General features: G+C 37.6%; 1 protein-coding gene across 2 annotated transcripts in view; it reads left to right on the top strand.

The window, feature by feature from the left end:
* Window positions 1-23,002, top strand: part of LOC150103231 (protein NipSnap homolog 3A-like) — a 147,923-nt gene that overhangs the window by 52,385 nt on the left and 72,536 nt on the right. The window contains exons 3-4 of one of the 2 annotated variants that reach the window (XM_090397644.1): window positions 16,106-16,264; window positions 22,749-22,904. In XM_090397644.1, the coding sequence (XP_090253770.1) occupies window positions 16,106-16,264; window positions 22,749-22,904 (315 nt within the window). The remainder of the gene's footprint in view (window positions 1-16,105; window positions 16,265-22,748; window positions 22,905-23,002) is intronic. The other variant, XM_090397645.1, reaches the window with a different exon arrangement.

Here is a 23,002-nt window from a genome sequence, read left to right as displayed (position 1 = left end):
AACCACTTTAGTCAATCAACTTTGAGCACTTTCCAATACCTCTTTATCATTTTGAAAATCACATAACCAAATCTGTACATGTAGCCTAATCAAGGCCTTATATACAGTGGAACCAGAAGCTCCTCACTGCCACAAGTCAGCGTCCTCTGCATCATTGTTGGAATTCATTGTATGCGTGGAAAGTCTTATGTGTCCGCTGTACATGTTGATTTATTTGGAACGATATTAATGAGAACATAGACTGATAAGAAAATAATAACTATTTATTAACTAATTGCTGATATTTTGCTGGCATTATATCTAGCATTTTCAGAGCACAAAAACGGTTTGTCACAGTACGCAAAACAACAACAATCTGTTATAATAATGGGACTAGTTTAAACAATTGCAATAGACAACACAAGACTAAAGGTGCCATATATATTGGGGGGAAAAAATAGAGAGAAATGCAGGTATTAATAATTAGATCTTAAGATGACCGTCTCCTAGATTTTTGGTAAATTTATACAGCCATACCTGTTGAGGTTTGGAGTATGTTTCAAGGTGTCTGTTGATTCTAAAAACAATCTCTCTGACTTATAATGACTTCTGTGTAGCACTTTTGTTTTTTTCCAATTGATCCTGTGTGCAGGGGTATCTAAGGCATGGTCTGCTAGACCTAACTTGCTATAACGATACTGCCAGATGTATTTTTTATGTCCACAGTTCTTCCTGTCTGTCCATAGTAAGCTCAATCACACAAACAGGGCACTTCACAGACTCCTGTTTGTGATAAAGAAGACATTCTCTCCTTAGGTGAAGAGATGAGAGTTGCCAATTTGACATAAGGTTTAAGGTTAAACCTATGTCTTTCTATATTTATCTTTTGCTCTTATGTGTACAATGATCACCTTCCTCTCGCAGCCATTTTGTTCCAGAGCACTATCATACATAATCCTTGCTTTCCTCCTCATCTTATCACTCTAATGTCACTTCATCTCATTTACAAAGCACTACATTCCAATAACAAAATCCTTTCCTTTAGCGTTACACGGTGATCAGCATTCATTTTACATAAATTATGGATTCTACACCGTGTTATAAATAATTATTTTAATTTCCTGACTTTTCAACCTACATATTCATCCACACACACACACACACACACACACACACACACACACACACACACACACACACACACACACACACACACACACACATATGTATGTGTGTGTGTTATAATATAATGTTATAATAATATATATATATATTTTTTTTTATTTATTTATTTTTTTTTTTTTTATTATTATTATTTATTTTTTCTTTTTCAAAAATTATATGCACACTAACTTTCCGTGATGTTTTACAGTTATTTCCTCTATGTTGTTTACTGGTTATTTCTTTTTAATGTGCACCTGACGAAAGCTGATACAAGCTGATGCTAGTTGTGTAGTACTAATAAACTCTGTTTTCATTTCTCTCGGGTTCTAGTCGTTCAATATTTATATGCACACTAACTTTCCGTGATGTTTTACAGTTATTTCCTCTATGTTGTTTACTGGTTATTTCTTTTTAATGTGCACCTGACGAAGGCTGATACAAGCTGATGCTAGTTGTGTAGTACTAATAAACTTTGTTTTCATTTCTCTCGGGTTCTAGTCATTCAATATTTTTATAAAAATGTATAACAACCGAGTAAATCAATTTTCATACATATATATATATATATATATATATATATATATATATATATATATATATACAGAAACAAGCTAAATTACATTTCACACAGTATGCTGAAGAGACAATGATTTGATCAACAGTTATTTTACTGGCCTGACCTCTGGTGAAAATAAAATAAAATTACAATAAATAAATAAAATAAAATAACTACATCAAAGCTATATTTTATTTAAGACAACATCAGGGAAACATTCTTTCATATAGATAGTTTTGTTACAGTAAAAAATGATATCCTAATTTAATATGACAGTTGTTATATTAGATTTAAGATCTTGCATTACCTATGGTCCTATTTATAACCAGCACTTAGGGAGAAAGGTTAAGTGGGTAGAATATGTGCCTTCCATATTCTTGGGATTTTTAGACCATCATTATTATTAAGATTTGGGTGGTTGATAAGAATCTCACATGCCTCCTTAAATTTACGTTCATACCATGTTTTGGTGTGATGTAAACAACAGGTGCTTTTCCAGTCAATTCTGTGTAAAGTGTTCAGGGCATGATCAGAAAGACCAACTTGACACTAGTTATTATATTTAATGTGTCATTTATGTTCCTTTTTTTTTCTGATAGGAATTGTGCATCTTGTTTCCCCTATATAGGGCAAATTACAGGTGCAATGAATACAGTATACTCCAGGGTGGGCCAGCGGATGGAGTGGATCCTTGGGTGGGTTCTTTAATTTTGCAGGAGGTTTAAAAGTGGCTTTCAGGTTGTATTTCTGTAATATTCTATTTATTTTGCCTGATATCCCTTTAATGTATGGAATGCTTACAGTTTTATTGTAGTCTAGTTTATGTTTGTTTTTAAGTGAGGTCTTGTACAGAATTTTGTTGATAGTATTTTGGCTGTAACCATTTTTTAGGAAGGTATTGCTGATAACCTTTAATTCATCTTTAAGTGCTTGTTCATTGGAACAAATCTTCAAAGACCTGTTTTTTAGTGTATTAACGATCCCCTAGTTTTTGTGTTGGGTGGTGGTAGGAGTTTGTGTATATATTGGCCATTATGTGTTGGTTTGCAGTAAACAGTGAAGAAAAGACCACCAGAAAGAAGACATGTGACATGCTATGGTCAAGCTGGTCTTTCTAATCATGCCCCGAACACTTTATATAGGTAATACAGGATCTTAAATCTAATATAACAATTGTCATGTTAAATTAGGACATCATTTTTACTCTAACAAAACTATCTATATTATTATTATTATTATTCAGTCAAAAGACTCATCGTGGGAGGTCCCTCCTAGGAAACACAAAGTCTGTCATACCACTCCTTAAATGCATTGACCATTCTCGCTCTCACTACTCCATCAGGCAATGCATTCCATGGTTCAGCCACCCTCCATGCAAAGAAACCACTCTTCACCCTCTTTCTCACAGTTTCCTTTGTAACTTCCCGGGATGGCCCCTTGTCATGACTCCTTCCCACTGTTCAACCAAGCAAAAGAACTCCCCAGTGTCAACCCTGTAACCACCTCTCAACAGTTTAAAAGTCTCAATCATATCACCCCTGCTTCTTCTATCCACCAAACTCTGCAGTCCGCACTCCATCAGCCAATCCTCATAACTGACATTGTACAGCCCCGACACTTTGTTATCCGCCTTTGTACCCTTTCCACAGTTAATTTATCCCCTTCAAATCCTGGGGACCAAATCTGAGAACAAAAAAAGTGTGGTCGATCAAGGTCTTATACAACGGAATGATAACTCTTTTATCTCTGCAGGTCAGTGTCCTTCTCATTATTGCAGCAATCCTCTATGTTACCTTCATCACCTTTGCAATATGTCCCCTAAATTTCAGATTTCTATCAATCATCAACCCCAGATCTCTTGTCTCCCCTACTTCCTCCAGTATAGCTCCTCCCATAGAGTATGCAGCCTCCCATCGATGTGTCCCAAACCTCAAGACCTTACATTTTACTGCATTAAACCGACACTCCCATTCATTTGCCTATCTAGCTTATTCAAATCCTCTTGCAGGGCTACCACATCTACACTATTACTAATAACCCTTCCCAGCTTCACATCATCCGCAAACAACCGAATATCCCCTTGCAATCCACGGACAATGTCATTGATATAAAGGTTAAACAATATAGGTCCCAGTACTGAGCCCTGTGGAACCCCACTTGTAACCTTCTGCCTCTTTGATATTGCTCCACCATACACAACTCTCTCTGATACCTATCAGACAGCCAATCCTGAATCCAGTTGACCAATCTGACATCCAGACCCATGTGCTGCAACTTGAATATCAGCTTATCATGTGGCACCCTGTCAAATGCCTTTGCTAAGTCTAGGAAAATGGCAGTATATGCCTTTCCCTCATCTAATGCTCTTGTAACTTTATCATAAAAGGCTAGCATATTGCTAAAACAAGAGCACCCCCCTGCACAAATCCATGCTGACACTCACTGATAACATTACCCTCATCTGCCCAATGCTGTATATGGTCCCTCACTACTTTCTCCAAGATCTTACTAACTACTGATGACACACAAACTGGCCTATAATTAGGCACGTCCAGTCTGCTACCGCCCTTATGCAATGGCACTATCTTACCTTTCTTCCATTCCATGGGCACCTTTCCTGTAGCCAGACCTTCATTGAAAAGCCAAGTCAAGGGCACTGTCAGTTCCTTAGCACATTCTCTCAAAACTCGTGGTAAAATACCATCCAGTCCCACAGCTTTACTAACATCCAGAGTACTCAGTATGTGGAACACACTCTCCTCCTGCACCTCTAAACCTCGAATCTATATGAAAGAATGTTTCTCTGATGTTTTCTTAAATAGACTATAGCTTTGATGTAGTTCTTTTATTTTATTTAATTTATTTATTGTAATTTTATTTTATTTTCACTAGAGGTCAGGCCAGTAAAATAATTGTTGATCAAATCATTTCTGGCGTTTGCATTCTACAGCACTTGACCGCATGAAGAAAGACTTAGGTTCAAATCTAGTCAACGTCATTAATGGTAAACAATTATTCGGATTAATTTCTGTGAATTCCCCTCCCCCATTGTTTGAAGTACAGTGCTTGGAAAGAAGTCAACAAACACCAGTGTGAGAAACAAACAGCCATGGCACCCACTCTAATAAGATACAGGACCTTTCTTGACTCATCCCAAGGAGAGATTTAGCTGCTGATAAAATTAAGAACAATTTTATCGACTGCTGAGCTATGATGATTTATACAAATGAAACCATTACCATAATAGATTGCTTCATTGGCGTGAATCTCACTTTAAAGTTCAGTTAATTATGAACAGGGCACAATATTTAAGAATATTTATTCTTTTAACCATTCACTATTTTTCTGTTCTGTGCATTTCGACATCCATCCAGGTGGGATATATTTTGTATGTGAACAAATTCAGAAGGTGGGGTATTTCAGTTATTGAATACACATGTGGCATTGGTGTAGTTGCAGTTCGCTGTAGTTGGTTGATTGAGTGGTGGAGACAGAGAGTTGTAGAGTAAGCCCTCCCTCGATGAGTCTTTGGACTCCCTGGAGGTGTGATGTAATAATAATAAAATATAATAATAATTATAATGTCTTTTCAGCATACTGTGTGAAATGTAATTTAGCTTGTCTCTGTATATACTCCAGATGATGACCTTAATATGAAAGTCGAAACATCGGTAAATTAAAATAATTATTTATAACACGGTTGTAGAGTCCATAATTTGTGTAAAATGAATTCCAATAACAAATATCACACTTCAGCACTCAATCTAAAAATGACACAATATTGCCACACAATAAATATAAAATTATCATGCTGCAGCCCATATGACGAATGTCATTTTACTTTCACCAAAATATCAGGTTGCCATACAAAAACTTTAAGGATCATAAAAAATATACGGGAATCAACAATATGTGATAAAAATGAATACTGCACTTTCCCAATGGATAGAGATAAAAAGAGGAAGCCATCAAGGATATCTCATAATACATGTAAGCAGTGATTTTCTTTATAAAACAATAGGTTCTCCTTGTCATTCTCTGCTAGCAGGAAAAATTGAAAATTCAAAGGGTATGAAAAGAAAACAAAAAAAAATTATTTACTGATATTTTTACTTCATATTGTGATAAGGTTTTTGAAAATAAGAACATTAAATTAAGTATTGGATGTTTTTCAAGTGTTTGCTAGCCACAAGATATTTTCTACAACATATAATTATTAAAATATGTAGCAGATGATTTTTTGGATATAACAGAGGGTCTTGGATTTGGTCATCTCATCAGAGGATGTAATTATAAATGAAGTGTCAAATCACCCACCAATTGGTGAGAGTGACCATGAGGTGATTACCTGGGTGGTTGCCAGCAGTGTGAGGACTGCTGTAAGAAAAGGGTATATGTGGAAACTACAAGGGGGGGGGGTGATTATGAAGAGCTCAGGAGACAGCTTGCAGGTGTAGCAAGGAACGAGGAGTTAGCTGAAAAAGAGATCAATGCAGCTTCGTGGATTTTCAAAGCTATCTAGTAGATGCAATGTCTAAATGCATTCCAAGGGCGAGAAGGTTAAATAAGGTAGGTGTGAAATGGATGAATAAAGAGATTAAGCATGCGATACAGAGAAAAAGGGCATTGTGGAGGCAGCATAAGAGAAGTGGAAATAACCAATTCCACGAGGACTACATGGATAGAGATAATTTGTGGACCAGGCAAGGTGGGTGACTTGGTTGGTAAGGGTAGCTAAAGAGAGGTATGAACAGCAGTTAGCTAATGAAGCCAAAAAGAATCATGTGGAATTCTTTCGATATGTAGCCAGCAAAAGAAAGAATGATTATGGAAGGATGACAGTGATTGGAGAAAATGGTATAAAGATGGCTGTTGCAGAAGGTGTCGTGGAGATACTTAATGAGTAGTTCATAAAGGTCTTTCAATCTTGTGAATGTGACTTCATGGAGAGATTGAAAGCAGTTGATGATGGGGAAGAGAGACTGACTGTAAGCGAGCAAGATGGGGGGGTTGAGCAAACTGGATGTAAATAAGGTTGTGGGACTTGATAATATATCACCACGTATTCTGAAGGAATGTGCTAGGGAGTTGAGGCTGGCCTTGACATATTTTTTTAATATGAGTCTTGCACTGGGTCATTCCTAAGGAGTGGAAGGAGGGCAAGATTGTGCCACTTCATAAAGGAGGTGATAGAATCAAACTATAGGCCTATCTGTGTGTCAGGTGTTGTGGTTAAGTTTTTTTTTTATTATTATTGCTATTCAGGCTTCCATGGAGTCAAAAGACTCATCGTATGAGGTCCTTCCTAAGAAACACAAAGTCTATCAAGACTCATCGAGGGGAGGTCCCCCCCCTAAGAAACACAAAGTCTATCATACCACTCCTTAAACCCATTGACCGTTCTTGCTCTCACCACTCCATCAAGTTGTTGGAGAAGCTTGTGAAAACAAGGATTCAGAATTGGGTCGACAACAATGGTATTATCTTTCATGGACAGCATGGATTTACTAAAGGGCAGTCATGTTTTAGTAATCTACTTACTTATTACAATGAGGTGACTGCTTCCATGGACAGAGGAGAAGGGTACACAGTAATATACTTAGATTTTGCAAAGGCTTTTGATAGATTACTGCATGATAAGTTGATAGTCAAACTGGAATGCATGGGGATGGATATTAGATTGGTGCATTGAATTGGAGACTGGCTATCTGATAGGTATCAACAAGTTGTGTATGGGGAAGCGACATCCAGGAAAAGGAAAGTTACTAGTGGTTTGCCTCAGAGGTCTGTTTTAGGGCCATTGCTATTTAACTTGTATATTAATGATATTGGTGAAGATTTGGATGGAGATATTCAGTTGTTTGCCGATGATGCAAAGTTGGATAGAACCATGAAGAGTAGAGAAGATGTTATGGCCTTACAAGAAGAATTGAGTAATTGGGCACGGGAATGGGGATGTGAGTTCAATGTTGCAAAATGTAAGGTTTTAAAATTTGGAAAACAAAAATGGGATGAAGAATTTATGCTTGGTGAGGATATATTGTCAGAGTTGAGGAAATAAGAGATCTGGGGGTGATAGCGGATAAGGATCTGAAATTTAGGGGACACATAGCCAAAATTGTGAAGACAAAGGCTTCTGTTAATGATGTGGAGGACACTGACTTGTAGAAATGGGGAGATTCTTGTTCCATTGTATTGTATAAGGCTTTGATTAGGCCACATATGGACTATATTGCCCAGATTTGGTCATCTGGTTTTCAGAATGATGAAGAGATGTTGGAAAGGGGCCAGGGGCAACTGACTAAAGTAGTGTCTAACCTCTGGAATGTTGAGTATGAAGAAAGTTATACTTAAATAGAAGAAAACGTTTTCTTCTATTATTCTATTTTTATTGAAATGGTAATAATAGTATTTTTTTCCTTTTTTCGCTATAATTTTATTGTTTTTATTTGAAAATATTTAATATTTCATAATTCCTCCGTTGTTTGAAAGAATTTAATGAAATTCTGTGTTTAGAAGCGTTATTAAAATTATCATTTCAGTTGGACCATTTCAATGGTAGAGTTAGCTAAACAGAATTATGTCTACAGACTGAGAAGGTGCAACTTGCAGAGTCTGTTGGACAGGAGGAAGAGGGGAGATATGATAGAGACATACAAGTTATTAAGGGGTTGTTATAGGATCAATGCAGGAGAGGTTCTACAGAAAATAGTGGGAGATCAGAGGAGAACCAGAGGTCCTCCTTGGAAACTGTATAAAAAGGGTGTGAGTAGGAGGAGTGAGATGCATGTTTTTTTTCATGCAGAGTTGTTAATGATTGGAATGCCTTGCCTTGCCTGAGAGTGTGGTATTTGCAGAGAATTTGAGTGCGTTTAAAGCATGGTATGATGAGCTGTGTGGAGTCAAAGACTCCACACAGCTCATCATACTTATCATACAGCTCATCATATCATCATCATATAGAATAGAAAAAATATATAGAATATTATATGATTAAACATAATAAATACATCAGTGTGTATTTACTGCCCTACCACAGATGCAAGACACCTTGACACTTCTGCTCATGTCAGAAGGCGAATCCATTCTGATAATAGGGTAATCGATATATTTTGTGGAATGAGTGTTTATTATTATTATATGTCAAAAAATTAGCTTTTCTTTTATGAAATTCTATTTTTAAAATGGTAACTATTAGTTACATTGGTTTACTGTAGTGCAGTAAAATTAGTTTTTAAATCCTAGTTTCAAGACTGGTTGATGAAAAACGTTTTCTTCTATTATTCTATTTTTATTGAAATGGTAATAATAGTATTTTTTTCCTTTTTTCGCTATAATTTTATTGTTTTTATTTGAAAATATTTAATATTTCATAATTCCTCCCTTGTTTGAAAGAATTTAATGAAATTTGGTGTTTAGAAGCGTTATTAAAATTATCATTTCAGTCGGACCATTTCAGTGGTAGAGTTAGCTAAACAGAATTATGTCTACAGCATATATATATATATATATATCAAAATGGTTCTGGATTCAGTCATTTGGATAATGACTGGTCACTGCAAGAATGCTATTGTGAAATGACTCTGTGATCATTTCTCTATTTGTTCTGCTTGCATGTATTGACTTATTTATTTTTTTTCATCCACCAACCAGAGATATTATTATTATTATTATTATTACGGGCAACTCCAGGGAGTCTGTAGACTCATCGAGGGAAGCCCTAAACATGATGTCCACACAACTATTCGACATTCTCACAGTATCTAGCATACCTTGCCTTGAACTCACTCAATGGCACCCACAACAGACTCTGGCAGCTTATTCCACTCATTTACCACACTAAAAGTAAAGAACCCAGCTCTAACACTCTTGCTAACCACAATCTTGCCCAGCTTCCATAGATGTCCTGTAGTTCTCCCACCATCAGTCCTGATCTCAAAATATCCTCTGAATTAATCCTATAGAAACCCTTCAGCAAACTCTATAGGTGGCGCCAGTGAATAATCAATGTTAAATTTGTGCTCCCGCATTTTATCGTAACTGCAAGTGTTTTTTGTACAAAATAAGCAGCAAATGAAAAAGTAACAGAAGGTACTAAGCAGCTGACTACTACAGTACAACTCATAAGTACCAATAATCCATTAAATCTGCTATATTTTACAACTGAAAAACAGCCACATGAAAGTGCTATGCCTACCGTCCAAAATAAAGATGGCGGCAACAAAAGCCAACAACGGAAGACTACCCCGAGTCCTCTCAGCATAGTGTCACCGATCAAACAAACCGAATGACATTAAGAAGTGCCGCAGCTGTGAAACAGAACTCAAAGAAGGGAAAAAAGGTATATTGTGCGATTTCTGCTGCAACTGGATACATATTTCTTGCGCGAAAATAAATGAATCAGCGCACAAGCTTTTCACCAATCTAAATCAGCCCTACTTCTGTACGATGTGCCTCCCTTCTGTAAAACAGATACTAAACCTCGGCAAAAGAGTCAGAAACCTCGAGCAGCAGCTTAATATCATGATCGATACCGTCTCCTCCAAAATCGGAAAGTTGGAAACTAAGCTCGAGACACTCAATGATCAGCACTCGACCGCAAGTGCGCCTGCACCTGCTAATGAACTTCGTGAACTAATCACATCATCGGTACATGAGTCTCTTGAGGCCAAAAATAGGAAACTCAACACTGTTATCCTGAACTTTCCAACAGAAAAACAGTAAATCCCTAAACGGAGACATCAGCAAACTTGCAGGAGAATGCAATTTCGATCCCAGAAACATTGTCAAATGCCATCATATCGGACCCATAAACAAAAGAAAGGACGGAACAAACTATCCATGTCTCGTGAAAGTGACCTGCGACTCACCAATAAACATGACCAAACTTATAACAGCGATAAACAACAAGCTAAAGGACACTTGCCCCCAGTCGCTCATACGTGCTCGACCTGATTTAACCTTTGTCCAGAGAGAACAAAGACGCCAACTCTGAAAACAACTAGAAGAAAAACGGCAAAATGGAGACAACAGTTGGGTAATAGACTACAAACAATCCAAACTAGTACAAAAACCAAGTGACTCCAGTAGCCACCAAGAACACCAGCATGCAGGCATTGCATAGGATACGTGTAGGACCCTTGGGGCCAAATCCATGCCTTCCAGAACCTTGCATATCCACTTCACCAACATCCGTGGCCTCAACTCTAACCTGAACAGCATCCACTACCACCTGCAGTCCACCAAACCCCACCTACTCTTTTTAACCGAAACTCAAATCTCACCTCCCCCAGCACTATTTAACTCCTTTTGACCCAAGGGTGGCGTCTGTGCATATATCCGCTCTGAGATACGCTGCCAGAGAACAACTAGCTTGGAATCGCCCGACTTCGACCTTCTTTAGCTGAAGATATCCCTCCCCCACTAAGTCAAATTCATCTGCTGTCTCTATCGCTCTCCTAACACCACCAGCAATCACTCAGAGCTCTTTCATTTCCTCTCCTTAAAAGTTGATTTTCTCTAGTCCCACTCCCCAAATAGCAAAATCATCATCCTGGGTGATTTCAACATCCATAACACCAATTGGCTTTCCTCTTCCAGTCATACAGATCCTGCAGGTAGAGATGCTGAAACATTTGCAGTCACTAATGACCTCACGCAAATTGTTCAAAAACCGACCAGAATACCAGATAATCCAAAACCACTCTGCAAATACCCTAGATCTCTTCCTTACTAATGACCCTTCCAAATATGCAGTGAATGTGGTAAGTCCCCTGGGTAATTCTGACCACAACTTAGTGCTTATCTTTTTCCCCATGCAACAATGCCTACACAGTTACTCCCACACAAGAGTAGTTTGGCATTATAATAGCGCCAAATGGGACAGTCTCCAAGACTACTATGCTTCATTCCTATGGTTAGACTATTGTTTCCGGTCTTCCAGTCCAGACATATGCACCGAATGCATCATCAAAGTGATCCTCACTGGCATGAAAGCTTATATTCCCCACACTACTCAGACCTGCCATCCCCTAACTAAACCCTGGTTCTCCAAAAAATGTGCCAAGGCAGTACAAATGAAAAATCAGGCATACCACAACTGACTCAAATCAAGAACCACATCCTCATTCAATGCCTACACTGAAGCCCGAAACAAATGCAAGAAAACTATCAATACTTCCAAAATAGATTCTGAATGGGCAAAAAGCAAGAAGCTCACAGCCTGTCCAAACGGAAGCTGTGCCTTTTGGTCCCTTGCCAAAGCAATTGGCCATAACTTTTGCTCTACACTATTCCCACCTCTATCATACCCAGATGGCTCATTTGCAACATCACATATAGAAAAAGCTAACCTCCTGGCATCACACTTTGCCTCCAATGCACACATAACTGAGAATGGCAAATGCCCTCCAGTCATTCCAACTGCCCAACATACAATGCCCCCTATATCCTTTTGCCAAAAAGACATCACAAACCTGCTGTCTAAATTAGACACAAAAAAGTCTCCTGGCCCAGACCGAATTCCTCCAATTATTCTGAAGGTCTGTGCATCTGAACTAACTCCTATCCTATGTCACATGTACACACTCTCTTACTCCACTGGTATATATATCCCAAAACCTGGAAACTGGCCTATATTCAACCCATTCCTAAAAAGGGTGACAAATCACTACCATCTAACTACTGCCCTATCTCACTCACTTCAGTCCTATCTAAAGTAATGGAGAAAATCATCAACTCTCAAATCCTAATCTACATTGAAGGTACCCTGCTATTAAGCGACCACCAGTACGGATTCTGCCAAAGCCGTTCAACAGGAGATCTACTCTCATACATCACCCATCACTGGACAAGCGCTATGGAGAAATTCGGCGAATCCCAAGTAGTTGCACTTGATATCTCCAAAGCCTTTGACCGAGTCTGGCACAAAGGCTTACTAAGCAAACTCCCATTATTTGGACTGCCTGAGGACTTCTGCAGATGGATTGCCAGCTTCCTGTCCGGACGCACACTATGCGTGATGGTAGACGGCTCTCTATCCTCTCACCATCCAACTAATGCCAGGGTCCTTCAAGGCTCAGTTCTCTCACCGACCCTCTTCCTTTTATATATCAATGACCTACTTCAGTTGACCTCTAACCCAGTACACAGTTTTGCAGATGACAGCACACTACATTCCTCCCTTTCATTTGACAAACCCTACCCTACACAGCTCACTTCAACCCACAGAACATCAACCACCACTGCCCTCAACTTCAACGCTAGTAAAACCCAGTTCTGTCTTATTTCTCACAAAAAAGAACCATTTTCCCCCAGCATTGTTTTCGATAACACTCAAATTCACAGACAAGACGAAATTTCTCTTCTCGGAATTACCTTGACATCAAGCCTCTCCTGACATAAACACATCACAACCATTGCATCCTCAGCTTCCAAAAAACTAGGTTTTCTCTTTCGCTCAAGACGCTATTTCACTTCTAAACAGCTGTTAACACTATACAAGTCACAAATCCGCCCAGTTCTCGAATATTGCTCTCACATCTGGAGTGGGGCTCCAAAAAAACTCCCTCAAAATGCTCGACTCAATACAGAGGAGAGCAATTGGACTAATAAATGACCCATCCCTCACCAACTCGCTTCCTCCACTTTCACATAGATGCTTGGTCTCTGCAATCTGTATATTCTATGAATACTTTCATGGGAAAGGTTCATCTGAAACAGCATCAATAATTCCCCCACCCTGTACGAAGCCCATTGGAACACGCACAGCTACCGCCCAACATCCTTTTACAGTACACGTTGAAACCCACAGAACAAGTTTCTTCTCCTTCTCATTTATCCCTGCTACTGCAGTACTGTGGAACAGTCTTCCCCTTGACGTATTTCCCAAGGAATACAATATACAGGTGTTCAAATCAAATGTAAACAAGTTTCTCCTTTCACAATCCATCACCCATATACAGTACTAACATACTATAGGTTGACCAGCCAACTTCCTGTATATGGGCCCAACATAAAAAAAAAAAAATTGAATATCTCAATCATATTATCTCCCCTTTTCCGCCTATCAGCCAATTTCTGCAACCCACAAATCTTCAACCTGTTCTCATAAGGTTCATTCCATAGACACTCTCCTCTGAATCCTCTCTACCTCCTCCCCATCAAGAAGAAACCTAGGTGACCAAATCTGGGCACACAGTAGTCGAGATGAGGTCTTATCAAGGCTTGGTACAGAGGAACAATAACTTGCTTGTCTCTGCTCGTCAAAGTATTTTTCAACAACCAAATGAGTTGATGAGCTGATTTAGCCACTTTTGCAATGTGCCCCCTAAACTTCATCTCCCTATCCACCAACACTCCCAAGTCCCTGGCCTCATCAATCTCCTGGAGTACAGTTCCACCAATGTGGTATACTGCTGCTAATCTTTTCACCCCAAAATGCATAACCTTAAATTTTATCACATTAAATTCACATCCATTCTCCTTAGCCCAGAACTCCAATCTTTCCAAATCATCCTGCAAGATTTTGACATCTTCTGCATTCACTATTGCCATACCGAACTTTGCATCATCAGCGAACAAATGAATTGTTCCGCTTAGATTCTTCCCTATATCGTTAATGAACAAATTAAACAGCAGTGGTGGCATGCTTATGTAATATTATCGGTGGCATACTTATGTGATATTATGTCTATCAAACACATGTATTTTTAGATGGTTTAGCTGTTTTATAAGAATTAAAAAAACTTCAATTTTCTGAATAAAACAAAAACCATTCTATCTCCATCTAAGATGGAAAAATAATTTTCAAAAGTACTCGACCATGAAACAGCGGAAGTAATTTAAATGCACGCATATATTTAAAAACTTTAAAAAAAATATCTTGTTGCTCATGACTAATGTTGGTTGCACATTAGGTGATGGATTGTTCTGCCAACTTGGTTGGCTGAGTGGTTAACATATCTGCTTTCTAATCAACAGACTATGGGTTCAAATCTCACCTTGGGCATGGGTGTTTGTGGTTGTCTTCAGGTTGCAGATAAATTTCATTGCCCAATGTGAGACCACTGCCTTACTCATTGGAGGTCTAAAGTGGCTTGAAAAAATTTCATTTGTGGTCTCTAGAGCAGGGTTTCTGAACTGTGTAAAACAAATTAATAAAAATGCACAAAAAGTTTAAAATTAATAAAAAAGAAAAAAAATTCTTAGCCAAACCATGGTACAAATGTACTGTAGGTTAACAAAACCATTTTATGGGTGGGAGCCACATTAAAAAAATAAATAAATAAATAAATAAAATAAAAATATTAGTTGCCTGGTGTGAGATCACCACCTTGCTTATTGTAGGGCTAAAGTGTCTTAAAAAAGTATTGCATTTGGTCTCTAAAGCAGGATTCTTGGATTATTGAATTTTGGCCCACCTAAGGTGCTAACAAAATCAAGTATAATAGGGTTACAATCTTTCATGGATGGGATTCACATTAAAAAAAAGTATATTCCTATGATGCACATTTTCAGTTTTTGCATAGCAAATTTTAGTTTTCTGTAGTTAAGATTTTTTTTTTTTTTTTTTTTTTTTTTGTGTTTTGTCACCTATGTTTTTTCTTGATGGGGAGGAGGTGGAGAGGATCCAGAGGCGAGTGACCAAGATGATAGCAGGTCTATGGAATGAACCTTATGAGAACAGGTTGAAGATTTGTGGGTTGCAGAAATTAGTTGATTTGCGGAAAAGGGGAGATATGATTGAGACATTCAAATTGCTAAAGGGTTTCTATAGGATTAATTCAGAGGATATTTTTGAGATCAGGACTGGTGGTGGGAGAACTAGGGGTCACCTATGGAAGCTGGGCAAGAGTGTGGTAAGCAAGGGTGTTAGAGCTGAGTTCTTTACTTTTAGAGTGGTAAATGAGTGGAATAAGCTGCCAGAGTCTGTTGTGGATGCTATGACGGTGAGTGAGTAGTGAGTTCAAGGCAAAGTATTATAGATACTGTGAGAATGTCATATAGTTGTGTGGACATGATGTTTAGGGCCTCCCTTGATGAGTCTACAGACTCCCTGGAGTTGCCTGTAATAATAATTTTATACCTATAAGAAATCTGTTCATTTAGATGACTCAGTTAAGTTCATCTGTTCTTGATTATAATTAGTTTTATTAATTTTTTTTAACTGCTGAATTATAAAATTAACTGTGGAAACATCCGAAAGTGCAAAGTACGTTGACATTTACTTTGCTGTTAACTGCCTGTGTTTATAAAGTGTTATTAGTTAAACACAAATAAACGACTCAACTGATATTAACGTTGAATAATATTTTGTGTCATCTTTTTTCCAGTTAAACTAAGCAAAAATAAAATGATAATTAACACCAGAACTTTTCCTAATTTTATATATATTTTCTCTTTTAGATAGTTATGTTCACCGAACAAAAGTAAGAAAAGCTTTAGCTGAAGATTCAAGTTGGCAAAATGATTTTTATGCTATAGCTTCTCAGATGTGGCAAAAACAGCATAATGAGATAACTATACTTCTACCTTGGAGTCAACTGGCAGTTCCACTAAAGTCAGGTTGTGTTATTTGTATTATGTATGCATAATACTGTATACAATTGAACCATGATCTGTTGTGCTCTCCTCACAATTCTAACAGTGTCCCCCCAAAAATTGTAGGTCATTATCCACTGTATCTCCTTTCCTCTGTGATATTTCCACCAACTATACACTCTGCATCCTATCTTTGCTTCCCAAATTTTAAAATACTTTGCAACATGGAACTGGTAAACCTAGTCACTTGTCCACTCATCTAGTTCAAGTTATTTTTTTAAACCATAACATCGATTAATCTCCAATCCAATGCATTAATCTGTTATTCAACCCCATCTGTTCAGTTTAATTGCAAACTTGTTATGCAGCAACTTATCACTGGCTTTTGCAAAATCCAAATATACCACTGTGTATGCAGTTCACTTGTCCAATCCATTTGGCACTATGTTGTAATAAGTAAGAAGATTGCTAAAACATGATCTTTATTTACAAACACATCTTGTCCATCCATCAGACAGAATGTCAGTCATTGTCAACCCCTTTAATTTTGGTCCCCACCAGTGACGGCCCGTATACATAAGCACTGCGCCACTGCAGCACCCCCAAGGAAAAAAATTAAAAAATTAAATTTTGTTTGTGTTTATAGATAGTAACAATGCTTACAACATTATATAAATACAATACAACATGTTAAAGGTTACAGCTTATGTTTCGACAGTGATTGATTAGTTAATAATTGGAATTGTTTGATTAACACTTTAGATTTCGAAACAGATACACTGCGATCTAACACAGTGTCAGAATTATCACGTTCAACCAATCGCAGCCAGACTCGCCGATATTCGTTTGCACTTCTCATTGCACGTAACTTGTGAATCTGACACTGCTCTTTGGGCAGTGTATCGTATGCTTGCGCGTTATTTCTGTGAGATATGAAAGAATGAACTATTTTTTGCAAATCTTATTTTATTTTGAAAATATGAAAAGAATTATATTTTTTCAATTATGGTAACATGAAACAAATACACTGCAAATGATCGTGCCAATTGCAGGTAGACTCGCTGATATTCATTTATGCTTGACACTGCTCTTTTGGGCAGTGTATTGTTGTATGCTTTATTTCTGTGAGATACGAAACTTTTATTATTGGTGTTTGTTCGTGGTGAGGGTGAAATATTTTTAATAAAGCAATTTTTTTAACATGTAAATTTATTTATTAATAAATTGGTTATTGATTAGGAAAAAAAGAATTTTTTTAAAAATTTTATTTTGTATATGCAGCACCCCCACTTAAAATTTTCACTGGCCGACTGGTCCCCACTAACCTCGCCAGCATTTAACTGAAATCCAGAAGATTGGCCTATAATTCAAAATTATATTATCACCTATATAAAGCAGAACAGTTTTGCCCTCTTGCCAGTCCTTTAGAACTTGAGTAGTGTAATACTCATATTAATCAAGTAATGTCAAGGCATCAGTACCCTGGAACATTCTCTCAAAGCATACGGTGATATAACATCAACTCAGTTTGCATTATAAACATCAAGGTTATTCAGTTTCCCCATATACCTCCTGATCACTAATTATCAGCATAACCCCCTGATTGGACTTATAGATTACTGTGTACAGTTTAATCACGTAGTTTCCAAAAGGATGAGATGTTGGAAAGGGTCCAGAAATGATTGACTGAGGTAATTTGTCATCTCTAGAATTTTGAATATGAGAAAAGATCAACGAAGTGGAAATTGAAGAGTCTGTTCTATAGGAGGATATGATTGAGATGTATAAGTTGATAAGGGTTATTATTATTATCACTACGGGTATCTCCATGGAGTCAGTAGACTTATCGTGGGAGACCCAAACTATCAAAACAATATCTATCATATCTCTTCTTGAATTCATTTACAGATGAAGAACTCACAACTGAGTCAGGCAATGCATTCCACTCATTCACCACCCTCCAGGTGAAAAACCTTGTTCTCACACCCTTGTTAACCACACTTTTTCTTAATTTCCAGGGATGACCTCTTATTCTTCCATCTTCACACAGCTGAAATATTTCCCTTGCATCAATCTTATAAAAACATTTTAGTAATTTAAATGTTTCTATCATATCCCCCTCTTCTCCACCTATCAACCAACCTCTGCAATCCACAATCTCTCAATGTAGGGAGCATTTTTTACATCACTCACCAACTTAGTCACTCTCCTCTGAACCCTTTCCACAACTTCCTCATCTCCAAGGAATCCAGGTGACCAGACCTGGGCACAGTAATCCAAATGTGGAAGTTTCAATGCCTTATAAAGGGAAATAATAACCTCTTTATCTCTGGATTTTAGTGTGTTCTTCAATAACCAAGTAATCCTATGTGCAATCTTGAATACCTTAGCAATGTGGCCTCTGAACTTCATCTCCCTATCCCCCCAAGTCCTTAGCCTCATCAATCTCTTGGAGTACTGTTCCATCAATGTAGTACACAGCTGGTATTTTTTTAATCCCAAAATGCATAACTTTACACTTTTCCACATTGAACTGCCATCCATTACCTTTTGCCCATTTTGCCAGCTTATTTAAATCATCCTACAAACTCTCAACATCAGCTTGATTTTTTATTGCACTACCCAACTTTGCATCATGCAAACAACTGAATATCTCCCTTCAAGCCATTTCCTAGATCATTTATGTACTAATTAAACAATAACAGCCCAAGCACAGAGTCCTGAGGCACACCACTGGTCACCTGCCTCATCCTGGACTCTGCAGCTCCATACACCACTTTCTGGTATCTCTCCCTGAGCCATTCTCTTATCCATATCACCAGTTTAGTATCCATCCCCATCTGCTCCAATTTGCACAACAGTATTCCATGGGGTATCCTGTCAAAAGCCTTAGCAAAATCCAGAAGTACAACTGTGTAGCCATTTCTTTTGTCCCACTCAGATGTCATTCTATTATAAAAAGCTAATAAATTGCTAAGACAGAATTGGCCTTTAACAAAACCATGCTGTCCCCTGTAAAGTATCATATTCTGATCCATCTATTCTTGAATTTTGTATTTAACCAACTTTCCAATACTTTTACCACCACTCCCGAGATGATGATTAGTCTGTAGTTAACTACCACAGTTTTAGAGCCATCTTTATGCAAAGGAATTATTTTGCCTCCCTTCCACTCCCTAGGGACCATACCAGAGTTCAAACTTAAGTTAAATAACCAAGTAAGAGGTGTTGACAATTCCTTAACACATTCACTCAACACCCAAGGTGATATTCCATCTAAACCTATAGCAGTGTTTGCATTTAAATTCTGCAATATACTACATACCGCTGATTTATTAACTTCAATTCTCACATTAGTTATTGCTACAGGTACAGAGATATCCTCACTTGGGTGATACTTTTGAAAAGTGATCACTCAGTAACTCTACTAACTAACTTGACACATCTGAATTGGTCACCTCAATACCATCAGCATCCACTAAGGTTATCCTTCCAGAGTCATTTTCCTTTTACTTGTCACGTAGCAGAACTCTTTGGGAAGCAGAAGAACCCTTGATCTCCTTGGCTAAGGTCTTCTCATAATCTGATTTAGCTTTTCTTACTATGCTGGTAACCTTCCTAGCTTAAGCCTTGTACTGCTCATGGGTGTACTGATCACCTTTCTCCTTGTAAATTCTCCATAACATTTTCTTTTTTTTTTGCAGATCAAGCCTGATACTACTACACATCCATCTAACACCTACCTTGTTTGTCTTCCTGACCATGGGAATACATTCTGATATTGCCTTCCTCCTCAGATACCCACTGATTTTATCCCATACACTTCTAACATCTTTCCCCTGCAATATGTTCTGCCATGGGATCGCAGTAAGCTCACTCTGAAGCTTGTTATAATTACCTAACCTGTAGTTCCATATATATTCCTTCTTAAGAGAGAAATCCACAACCTTCCAAGTCAACTTTGGGAACTATACCACATGATCGCTCTCACCAATTGGAGGTAACGAGGACACTTTACTTATTCATATATCCTCTGAACCAATGACCAGGTTCAACACTCTCACACCACTAGTCCCTTCAGTTATGTGCCGTTTCAAGTAATTATCTCTTAGAAGGTTTATGAATTCCATTTCCTTTTTGCCATGTGATATTTCCTCTTCCAATTGATATCACCATAATTAAAATCCTCAATCATAATCACTAACCCTGCACTCATTGCACTAATTTGCTGATGCATGAGTTCAATCACTCCCTTTACCCCCCCCCCCCCCCGGCCTATAGCAGCAACCAACTGTATATTTGGTTGCATTGGTCACCATTTCACACCAGACAGCCTCAAATGAACTGTCATCATTCACATGTCTATCATCTTGATATACTACTTTCTTTGGATGCAACTCATCAGACATCATCAACATTACTCCTCCCTGATAATACTGTACCATCACATTCAATTCCAGTTATCACATCTTCGGCTGACAGACAAGTTTTACTAATGCCTACAACTTTTGGTGAGATTGCACTGACTAATGCCAAAAATTCTTCCCTCTTATTTCGAATGTTTTTTGCAGTAGTATACAAAAATACTACTGCAAGAAATACTATTGCAGATTCCCTTTAGTTCTTGTACCAACTTTAGAACTGATATACATGTTACTAATTTCAGTAGTCCCATGCCGATTTTTATCCACTCTATTCTGCAATTTATTTCGTGAATAAGGATCAACAAATATACATTCACTGCATAAGTTTCTCCCTCTTACATTCAACCTTTTCAATTTTAGTTTCCCTGCCCAATTACTTCCACTTGTTCAGAATTATCAGATTAATGTGGATGAAGTTTTTCATAGAATAGCAAGGGGAAAAATAAGAGGCTATCCCTAGAAGCTATATGGGAATGGGGGAGAGGTCACATGGATAGTAATGGGTAAATGGAATACTTTATAGATTTAGAAAGTGTGATGAGGGCAGAGATATTGAATGCATTTGACATGTTCACATTGGGTGGTGTTCCTTGCATTTTACTTATGCAAGTTGCCAAACTCATATAGGTAAATATGACTTCCCCATTACTTCCACCTTATTATCACCACCTCTGGGTCTGACTCCCACTGATGAGACCTCGATAAAGGTCGAAACCGGTCTGGGTAGTGGCCCTTTGCTTAATGCATAGCATTAGACATATCCGCAAGGAGATGTGCTTTACATTATGGGAGATACTAATATACTAATAATACTTTACATTATGGGAGATACTAAGGCAAGTGATGAGAACTGATGTTTCTGTCTTTGAAGGTGATTAATTGGGAAGAGACCTTCACAGTCTATAAAAAATGCAGAGAACATATTGTGATTTCTGACACAGCATTCAATCCTATCTTCATGAGGTGCACCTTGTCAGTAGGTATACCTACTTAGATGTTGGAAATTTTTTCACTTGGTTATACTATAAATTAAAGATGCCAAGAAATTATATTCTTGGTTTAATCATTTATCCAAGTGTAAGCAAACAAAGTTTGCAAGTGAAGTAACTTCATGACTGGGCTACTTGTATATAGAGGTTAATGACTTCACATCACTTGACTTAGTATCCCATAATGCAAAGCACATATCCTTACAGACATGTATAATGCTATACATTATGGGAATGGTCACTACCCAGACTGGTTTCGACCTTTATTAAGGTCTCATTAATGGGAGCCACACCCAGAAGTGGTACCAAGGTTGAAGTAATGCAGAAGTCATATTTCCATATACAAGTAATCAAAAGGTATCACACCTTATTATTAAAATACTCTGGATTAGAGACAGATGTTGAAAGTTGTTTTTTTTTCCCACTTGGTTATACTATAAATTAAAGATGCAAAGAAATTATATTCTTGGCTAATGACTTCACATCACTTGCCTTAGTATCTCATAATGCAAAATACTAATAATTATACCATTATTATTGGACAAGGGTGATGCATATACGGTGCTATACTTTGATTTTGCAAAGGCTTTTGATATATTGCAACACTACAAATTGGTAACTAACTAGATGCTGATGAGATTGGATGATAGATTAGTGAGTTGGATAGGCAACTGGCTCTCAGATAGGTATCAGCAAGTTGCATATGTGGCTGCAGTATCCCGGAGAAACTCACTGCTGGTGTGCCACAGGGAGCCTTGGGACTATTGCTATTTACACTGGTGTCCAAAACCTCATTTATATTATCATATGGAATTATCCAACATGAATTTCTTCCTGACGGCACCACAGTTTTTCCTCTTTCTAAGTATATATATATTCTATGAAAACAAAAGATGTATGAAAGAATTCTATATGGATGATAGGATGAAATATCCGATATATTTATTTGAACATTTACTGTATAAGAAACTAGAAGTTTGAGCCTTCTAGTTGAATTCATCTAACATTAGATATGTTACCTTTGTGAGTATTTGTTTTGCACTGTTCATTTTGATTATGTTAACTATTTTCTATATTTCATTCTTCCTGGTACAGGAGTTTATGAGTTGCAGACATATCGCATGACTAGCCAGACTCACATTTGGAATGGACGCTTGAAGACTGCAATGGAAATGACTTCGGAAAAATTAAGGAATTTTAATTCAGTTCTTATTGGCGTGTTTGCTACAGTATTTGGCTATCAAAATACAGGTGAATATCCATCCTGCATTCTGAATTAATGAAATCTATCAGTTTTCTCTTTCAATGATAATTACCATTGATGATAATACATCAATAAAATACATGTT

This window comes from Typopeltis vanoorti, chromosome 9, assembly GCF_054136105.1.
Source record: "Typopeltis vanoorti isolate ZY-2024b chromosome 9, IOZ_Tvanoo_1.0, whole genome shotgun sequence".
Classification (NCBI taxonomy): domain Eukaryota; kingdom Metazoa; phylum Arthropoda; class Arachnida; order Uropygi; family Thelyphonidae; genus Typopeltis; species Typopeltis vanoorti.
Note: the sequence above shows the minus strand (reverse complement) of the source record. Positions and strands in the feature narration are given on the sequence as shown.